Source organism: Astatotilapia calliptera, chromosome 9 (genome assembly GCF_900246225.1).
Source record: "Astatotilapia calliptera chromosome 9, fAstCal1.2, whole genome shotgun sequence".
NCBI lineage: Eukaryota > Metazoa > Chordata > Actinopteri > Cichliformes > Cichlidae > Astatotilapia > Astatotilapia calliptera.
The window spans coordinates 12,201,399-12,210,963 of record NC_039310.1 but is presented as its reverse complement, the minus strand read 5'-3'; the positions used below and the strand labels follow the sequence as shown (position 1 = coordinate 12,210,963).

Here is a 9,565-nt window from a genome sequence, read left to right as displayed (position 1 = left end):
TGATTGGTCTAGAATCTGGGGAGCTCAGAGGCCAGGCCAGGCCAGGCCAGTGCCAGGTTCACTGAGCTGATTTTTAGCAATTTTTGCAGTCTGGTAGATGCACTCTCCTCCACCCATGGCAGCAACATTTATTTGGGTGTAAACGTGTGAAAGTCATAAAAACAAAATACCTGAACCCAGTGAATTTCATGCGACACCTTGCATTGTAACCTGCATCCACAGGTTGATCTAAAAAACATCTGCAATAAATCTATGATCAAATTAATGTATATGTAGGAATGAGTTTCATTGTTTCCTGAAATAAAAAATTATGTAATCTATTTGGAGATTATTATTATTATTATTATTATTATTATTATTATTATTATTATTATTGTTGTTGTTGTTGTTGTTGTTGTTGTTATCATCATAGTTCCTTACAAAGTAATTTTATAGCAATTTTATATAATAGCCCTTACTAAATAAAACATAAAGGTATCTGTATTTTAATTTATTTTATTTTTTCACAGACTGGTTTCATCGGTTAAGTTGGGCGAAGCTCTGATGCAATACAATGAAAGGATTCGTATGCCAAGTTTTCTTTGGTTAAATCTTCAGTCAGTCAAGCGTGAGTGGGCGGGAATTGCGACTTTAAGCCAATCACATCATTCGCACATTACCCTGCCCGTCCGACAGTCACAAACATGGCGTTGCGGGAGCTATCTTCGCTGGAGAAATACCTTGGACAAAAAAAGGCGAATAAGTACAGTACGCAGGGGGATAAAAAGGTGATATAACGGTTCATTATTGTGTCATTTACTGTAGGTGATACAATTGCCATTTTAATTGAAAGGCGCCCTCCGAGCTGTTGTAACCGGGACACCTAGCTATAGCAGGGGAGTGCTAACACGCCATGCATGTGTGTTGGAAATAAAGCTGTGCTTATAGTGTGTCTATATCGGGCTGTTCGTCTGTTGTCAGCTAAGTTTCTCCATTACCCCAGCATTTCCACGCAGAGAGATGTGTTTGCCAGCGGTCTTGTTGGGAAAAGTCAGGATAGTGGATAGCATAAAGCTATAATAGACGTAGCCCCATGCTTTGTCTATAGCCGTCCATTGAAACTAAGCGAGGGGAGGAGTTAGCTGTCAGTACCATGGGATGGACAGAGCAAGTGAACTCTAGTAGTGTATATAGAACTATGTTTAGAATAATATAAATTTAATTTGTAGTACTAATAATAGTAAATTCTTGTTATTTATTTTATGCAATTTATTTTCATTCAGGGGAAAATAAACATATTTGCGAAACGGAAAATTGCGAAAAATTATAGCTATTGATAATAATGTCTTATAAAGTATGAACAAATTAGAGTTTCAACATGAAGCCCTTATCATCGAATCATCATCACTCATTCATACACATTTTGCGTCCTCCTAAAAACCTTAAACCGTTTTTGTTGTATTTTTAAACAGTCTTTTTTTTTTAACATTAATTACTTTATCCTTTTATTTATATTTATGACCGGACGTATGTTTGTTTTTAAATGCAGCTACTGGATATTTGAATTTATCTATCTATATGTCAGTAAATAAAACAACAGTAAATAATGTTTTTGTAGAAGTGGGGGTAGCAATCTGCTCCAGATTTTTTTAACGGATGCTGTAGTGAAAGGTTAATAAGGAAAAGTTGTGAAAGTATTTTTTCCCACCCATATTAAATTCTTTCTTCTGGATATCAACCTAACCGTCCATCGTAATTTCACTAATCAGTATTTTCCAAATTACACATTGATAATCGGCGTGCATATGAGATCCAGACAGTCTAATAAAATAAATGCATTTATTAGGGACGTTTTGCAATCACTGGAAATGAAGCGTGTTATTTAGAAAGACAGTGCTGGCTTCTGATGCATTCAAATGATTGTTTGTAACTACCCCTCACTGTCACTCCTCGCCCTCCAGGTACCTGTGCTACAGAATAATAATGGTCCTCCGCTGGTGGGGTTGGTGACCATCGCCTGTCACCTGGCGAAAGAGGCCAAGCGCCCAGAGCTGCTGGGTGACACCGCAGAGAGCAGAGCGGTGGTGCAGCAGTGGCTCGAGTACAGAGTGACCAAACTCGACAGTTGCACAAAGGAAGACATCAAGACCGTCCTAAAGGTAAAAGAGCTGATTTTCAAGGAAATCCTTTCCTTTTCATTGAAACAGCATTTCTAGAGTTAAATGCATACGTACTTAAAATGATCCCAGATTTTAATCCTGATGTTTCCAAGCATGCTTAGAAGTCTTATTTTTTTCTTTGTGCTAAAATCAGTGTTAAAATTGTTCTCTTTCTTTGAGAGTTTCTTTGACAGTTTCTTCCACATTGACCTCCTGTGACCACCAGTTGGGTCAATGTGTGTGTCTCTTTGCCTTATTAAGTCGCGAGCGACAGGAATACGGGCTGATGTATGGCCCTTCAGTGACATGGCCCCACGCGACAGAGCAAAATACTCTAATGTGCCTGACGCCAGTCAGCGTGAAACGGATCGTCAGCCGCTGGTCGGCTGGATGCCGCGCGCCTCTTGGCACCGTCCTGTCAGCGTGAAGTGTCTGTGCATTTGTGTGTGTGTGTGTGTGTGTGTGTGTGTGTGTGTGTGTGTGTGTGTGTATGTGCGCACTTCTCAGCGTGACACGCTGTTGTGGCATGGCTGAGAAGTCATGCTGTGCGGCAGCATGTTATCTGGACAGGCCTCTTAAATATTTTAATGGTGCCACTTACAGACGGAAGTCGCCCTGAGCAGCTCAGCACTGGTGCCCGGTGGCCCCCTGTCCTGTCCTGCTGCTTGAGCCGCGTCCTTAACGCTCTCCTTTTAAGCACACCAGTCATCTCCCATTAAATTATGCTCAGATAAAAGTGTCATCTGGAGGAGTTTTTAAACTTTCTCACCCCAGGATGCAAATAAGACATTTTTGCTTCGCAAGCTGAGACTTGTTTCCGAAGTAAACATCTTGTCACTCATGTAATATGTTGATAAACAAGCCAGTTTGGGTTGGCCCTGAACCCAGAGACAAGCTGAGTGTTGGTGAAAGTCTGTCACTCCACTTTAAACAAATCAGGCCAGTATTGAAGACTTCCTGCTGCCACTCAATTTGACTATTATCTTTTGTTTCAGCATGCAAATGCTGTAGTATACAAATGATTGCATCTGCTAAGTACTTTGTCTTCAGTGAGTGGAGAGCACGATCATTCAGTTTTTGACAAAACTGTAAACTCTGTGTAAACAGAAATAATTTTCACTTATTCTGTTTTTTTGACTCCTGTTTAATGTTTTCAGGTGTTACAATTGAAAGTAAAAAGCCTCTCACACAGTGTCAGCCAGGACAGGCTTCAACCTCCCTCTATATCCAAGGCTGAATAGGCAGATAAGAAAATGGATGGATGGAGTACTGAGCAGAGTACTGACGGCTATGGTTGCCTGAAGGCCAAATGAAAGTGGTATAAACTCGAGAGATCACTGTGTCTGAGTCCAAGAATGGCAGCAACAATAAAAATAGCATCTGGAGCATCAAGTTTGTACAGAAATAATAAAGAAAAGGTGTGATTCATTAGTGCACCTGTATCTCCTTTTCTTAGTTATTCATCAGCTCGAGTTGACTGTTCTGTAGGATTTTTATCTGAATGCAACAACAGCACTGATGCACAGTTAGCAGGTAGCAAAGAACCCAGGTTTGAGCTCCATGTGCTGGGTGCAGGGCAGCAGGAGAGCTGCCTCTCCTCTGATGCTCGACTAGGCTTCAGCCTGATGGCTGTAGGCTACAGAAAAGCAAGGATCTGACTGTGGAAGGGGAGGAAGTCTGCAGTCTTCATGCCTTGTTTGGCATCACCCACACTTCCCGCACAATAACTCCATTTGCCCCCAAGATGCTCTGTGTGTGTTTGGAGTTTTCCCTCGCCTTCGCACAATGTACAAGTGCTAAAGATGGTCCCTTCCCCAGGGACCAGCACTTCCATGCACGACTTTGCTTGCACAGACACAGACTGAGGAGTGCACGACGTGCCGCCCAAGTTTAAGACGGCTTCATTAGATTTGCAAGCGAGAGTTGTAGTCATTTGGTTGAGAAGTAAACAAATAGCCCGTTTTGTACAGCATCTGTGCTAAGTCGCCAGTCATGGGGAGAGATGACATTCCCCCTCAGGTTACATATTATTCCTATCCACATAGCAGCACACAGACACGCACGCAAGCCATGAACCAGACTCGTGTACCTCACGCACCCACAGATATATAGGTTAATGAACCTGCTGATGTGCCCCCTTTAAGTCTATACCGTCCATCAAGACAGTAACATTTCGTAGTCCCAGCATCTCTTTTTTTAGGGATGCTTCATTAGTGATTCATATAATGTGTCCATCTGTCACATTAAGACATTTGTGTTTGCATTGAAATACTTACCATAATGCATAAATTATCATAAGAAATGACCTGATTTGCATAGCGTGTCTTATGCTCTTGAAATTTCCTCTTTCAGGACCTCAATCTCTACCTGCAAGACAAGGTCTATCTGGCCGGAAACCAGTTCACCTTAGCTGATGTTTTTATGTACTATGGAATCCATCCAGTCATAGTAAGTTACCTGTTTGAAGCTCCCTTATGTGCCGACTTCACTCGTAAGCCTCAATGTTTCTACACATTTATCAACTTAATGTATTCTGGGGTGTTCACATTAACTTTGAATCTTTATAATGTGCTTCTAGGAAACACTTTGTAACAACCAAACATTTTAGAAACTTGTCTTTAGGTTTTTCAAAGTTATTTGTCTAATTACATTCTTACAATCATTTACCAAGGATTCATCTATCCACCCCATCTTTCACGCTTTTCTCTCCTTATCAACAATCACTTCGGTCAAACCTCAACTTTAATAAGGAATTTGTCATCTTGCATAACGTACAATTAGACCAGTCACATGGCCACAGGGCACCGAGGACAAGCTGGCAATAAACACACAGATTATAAACAGATTCTCACTTCTCCTCAGTCAGATAAAGCGATGTGGCATAAAGTGATGTCTTTACCCTCAGACCAGGGACAAGTAAGTTTGCTACGCCTTACAGGATAAAAAAACAAGCGAGTTCAGAAATGGGAAAGGCAGAATGAGACGGAGGCGGGGGGAGATCACATGTTCAGAGATGTCAGTTTTTGTGGCAAAGATGGAAGGCCCCCACCTCCTCCCACTCCACGCCACCAGGCAGAGGGGCGTCACTTTGGTTTGCAGTCAGTGTGGTTTTTAACCTCGGGGACAGAAGGTCAGCTAGTGCGACCCTTAACCACAGCCTGCGCTGATGTTCAATTCATGGGAAACTACTTTACACAAACATTAAACCTGACTGATGCTGGAATGGTTGTAGGCCGGATCGTTGTCCGTTTTGAGGAATTTCCATATTCCGCTTAATTATGTGATTTAAAAAAAAACACGCTTAATAATGTTTTCCAAGGCCATTTTAGTGCTTCAAATATTCCCAGTTGTCCACCTGCATTATGCTGCAACTAAAAGAAAACCAGTGTAAAATTGGTTACCATGTGATTATCATCATGTGAAATCTGCTGAACTTTGTAACTGGTTTGTTTCAGGCTTTGATATCTGCTCAGTTGTGACAGCAGAGACAAATACATGTTTTATATCACATATGAGTGCCATATTAATCAGAGCACATCATCCAAAGTGCATAAAAAAGGCAGCCGTCATGAAGCTGTTCTTCAAGTGTAATTATTTTTAGATAAGAACATTCAAACCAACCTAAACCAGTGCATCAACACTTCTCGCATGTGATCTCATGAATGTAAGCATTGCTTACATGTAGCCTCTCTTTAGCGTTTTGTTTTCCTCATAAGAGTTTCACTAAAACTGGATTCCTTTTTTCCTTCTTCATTTAATGGGATTTCTAAATAGTGTAGAAGAAAGTATCCAGGTTTTCACCAAAATGAGAGTAAATTCTACTGATTGTATTCATCCTTATTTAACCAGGAAGTCAAACTCGTGTTTAAGAATCTATTTTGCGAGTGTATTTGAGACCCAGATAGGCAGCATTAACATGTTTTTGATAACAGGATAAAACTGAGGGAAGAGGGAAACGCACTGCTTTATACTTGTAATGGTTCATATTTGATTGTTTTTGGAGGAAACTCATGAATGTTAAACCATCTTTGACTTTGTTAAATAGATTTTCTGTCAGTTTAACTCGCCTTCACGATGCGGTTAAACGCGTCACCTCCAATGATCTTCTCTTTCCCAGGTTGACTTGGCCATCCAGGACAGGGAGCAGTATGTGAATGTTACCCGCTGGTTCGACCACATCCAGCGCTACCCTGGTGTCCGGCACCACCTCCCTCCAGTAGCTGTGCTCAGGAACAGAATTTACACCAGCAGACACCACTGAGACCTGACCACCACCCTCCGCCTATCCAGTCTCACTCATCACTATCCTGCCGCAGATCTGGACAACTCGTGTGCTTACCAAGACTGCGTCACATCACGATCATAACTTCCATACTGTAACACTGATATTCTGCGTTTCAGATTCTTATTCTCGCCTAGATGTTTTTGTTTTAGTCGCAAACCTGTACTCTTATCTTTGGTTATGTAGGATAGGCGAAGAACACAAAGTTTTTCTATGTTAGGTACTATAAAGGGAATAACTGCTACTACAAATGTAATTCAGTTCAATCATTCTTTCACACAAGGTCACTGTTTTTAATAAATATATTGCCTGATAGAGTAGGCTTTTTGTTTTAATGAAGCGTTAGGAAGGAAGGAAGTGAAGGAAAGAAGGGTGTCTGTCACTGTAACCCTTTGGTGACTCAGTAATGCTAACACTATGAGAAGTCTGGCACCTCAATGCTTACTCAGTGATGATGGGAGCGACGATTTGAGGCCGTTTGTTTTGTTTTTGACTTTGGAAAGTCTTGTGTGGCTTTGTGGGTTGCAGTAAAATGCTGCTAGCTTGGCTGAAAGGTGTTTCTATTTATGAATGATTATTTGTTTAATCTGAGCCTTGAACTCAAACATGTGATAAGTATTACAGTTTCAAAGAAGGTTTAAGATGTTACTTAACTGGAAGCACGTTATGTCCTTGGGGAAACGCTGCTTCCTCCGTGCAGCCTCACAGTCGGTCCCATTTCTAGGATGTTCCAGGTTCCATATCGTGACCCCACAGACTTGTGGGTATTGCCATCGTCTCCTTGTATCTGATGCTATTATGTTAGGATTTCGTTTTTCCGTGTGCATTTAGTGGACGGTTTAGTTTCTGTGTGTGTGCTTGTGTGCGTGTTTTTGTTCTTTTCCTGATTACATCCCCGCTCCGTGTTCCACTTCCTCACCACCAGCTGTGTGGGCAGCAGTGAGCAGTTGAGCGTCAGCCCCAGAGTCAGAGATCAGAGTGAGGCTCCAATCAGTCCCACTACCACCACTGTTGATGCTGCAGGCCAGAGAGAGGGCAGCGGGCTCACCAGCTGCCACACAGATCCAGCCAGCCAAGGCCAGAACCCAGGCCCCTGGGCGACAGTCAGCCACTGTGTGTCATTTCAACCCTCACGCTCCCATGGGGCTACTGAAGAGAGAAGGACGAAGGGAGGCAGAGAGTGAGCGAGGGAGGAAAGGAGAGAGTGCCACGCAGAGAAGAAGAGCACCCAGAGGCAGAGGGATCTTTTTGTGACATGTGAACAATAATCAGTGCCTCCGAAAGCCTCACTGCTGCTGACTGGCTGTTTGCTATTAGCACCATTTACAGGCCAAATCATGGCAGTGTTGGTCTAACCTGTGTTTTAGCATCATGAAGCTACGATAAAAGCAGAATGAGGTAGGGTTAGAGCAGTAACGCCATAAAATCATCCTTTACTTAAACCTTACAGCTCTTACATGGTGGGACTGACAACTTTATGTAATACTCTTCATAGCTTTATCGTTCTGTTTTTAGATGTTGACATTTCAGCCATGTTTTTTTGTTGTTTTAAATCCCCTTCCCGCCAGCATGTCTTGCATATTGTTCATTGCTTAAACCTCAGCGGTTTGTTATCCGGTGTAATCATGATGCTCATCCTGTGCCAATAAATCAAAGGGATCCGCAGCTCATGACCCCTGATTTCTTACAGAGTGTGCATATTCTTCATGAATTTGTTTTGCACAGCCAGAATACAGAGCTATTGTTCAGCAGGGTTCTGTAAGACTGCACGCTGTGTGTTTGTGGCAAGTGTTATAAAAGTAGATGTGAAGGATATAAACAGCTTGCAGTCATCTGAGTGAGCCTTGTGACTAGCTGGAGCATTTTTATGGTGTTCTCTACCATTAAAGAAGCCCTTGTCCTCCCGGTTATGTTAACATTAGATCGGAATGCAGTTTTGAACGCGTAGCATCTGACAGGCCTGCTAACTTCTGAGGTGTTAAAAAAAAAGTTATGCCCTCTTAACTTGCAGCTGGGCAAATCTAAAATTATGTGTGTGATGTTTCCATAGTTACAAACGTGGCAACAGTAAAATACTTTTATTATAAAAATAAAAACCTTTCAGTCACAGAGTTCGCATTTGAAATTGTTGTTTATTTAAATGCAGAATTCAGGGAGTGATGAGTGAACGCCCCTGTGGAGCTTACAGGTGCGAGAAGCAGGTTAGTTTGAAACAGAAACTGACAGCTGGCAAAAAACCCACTGCAGTTAATAAGGTGCATAAACAGCTTTGTTTACATAGTAATATATGAATCAAATTGACCCAAAAAAAAGGCAGAAAATAAACCAATAAAAGTGACAAGCAAATGTTTCTGCACACGAAAGAGATGATCAAACATCACAGCTGAAAATTAAAATAACGTAATGAAATAAAACGTGTTTTCATCTTGTGTGTTAATGCTGTGAGGTTGATATCCAGGTGATTCACATACAACCCAGTTTGATCTTAAGTGGGTCAGAGCAGTGAGACTTTCCTACCTATCGTTCTCAAGTAGTTGAACTGTACGTTTAATCCCTGAGATTTCTCGACACCAACAATAGTACGTCTCAGTTTTTCTACATGATACAGAGCATTGTCAAAAATTAAAAAAAACTAAATTTACAGAAAAAAGTCTATCCTATTGTCAAGACTGTCCTGTAATTATAGAGCCAAAAGTTTTTTATAATTCACAAACAATGTATAATTCATCTTATTTTAGTTATTTATGTTACTGTGGACAGAGTATAAAAAATAACGATTTCTCTTTTAGATTGTGAAAAACATGAAACATTTATGTCATTAATCTGTTTATCTCCTACTTTGGTTTAGTATGAATGGCCATGGGGGGAAGTCGTTATCAGCAGGACAAGTTTTAAAATTTTATAAAGTTACAGTTAAAATTCCTAAATTTATGTCCTCCATATTTTCCAAAAATGTCCAGTTGGCCAGATTGAAATCTGGCAGTGCCAATTCTGGCCCCCTGGCCTTATGTTTGACACCCCTGAGATCTGTGACAATAAGGTGACTATCTATCGTTTAAAATCGGCATGGGATGGTTTTTAGTTTCCTGGGGGGGGGTTTCTTAATCTATCCCAAGATATTTTTTGAAGCACGATGCTGACGAGT

General features: G+C 41.2%; 1 protein-coding gene across 1 annotated transcript; it reads left to right on the top strand.

Annotated features, from left to right (window-relative positions):
* Positions 1-632: 632 nt before the first annotated feature.
* eef1e1 (eukaryotic translation elongation factor 1 epsilon 1) lies at positions 633-8,107 on the top strand. The gene is made up of 4 exons (XM_026180273.1): positions 633-767; positions 1,941-2,138; positions 4,491-4,586; positions 6,256-8,107. Exons 1-4 carry the CDS (start codon positions 684-686, stop codon positions 6,397-6,399), a joined length of 522 nt encoding a protein of 173 aa, XP_026036058.1. The 5' UTR covers positions 633-683; the 3' UTR covers positions 6,400-8,107.
* Positions 8,108-9,565: the final 1,458 nt, after the last annotated feature.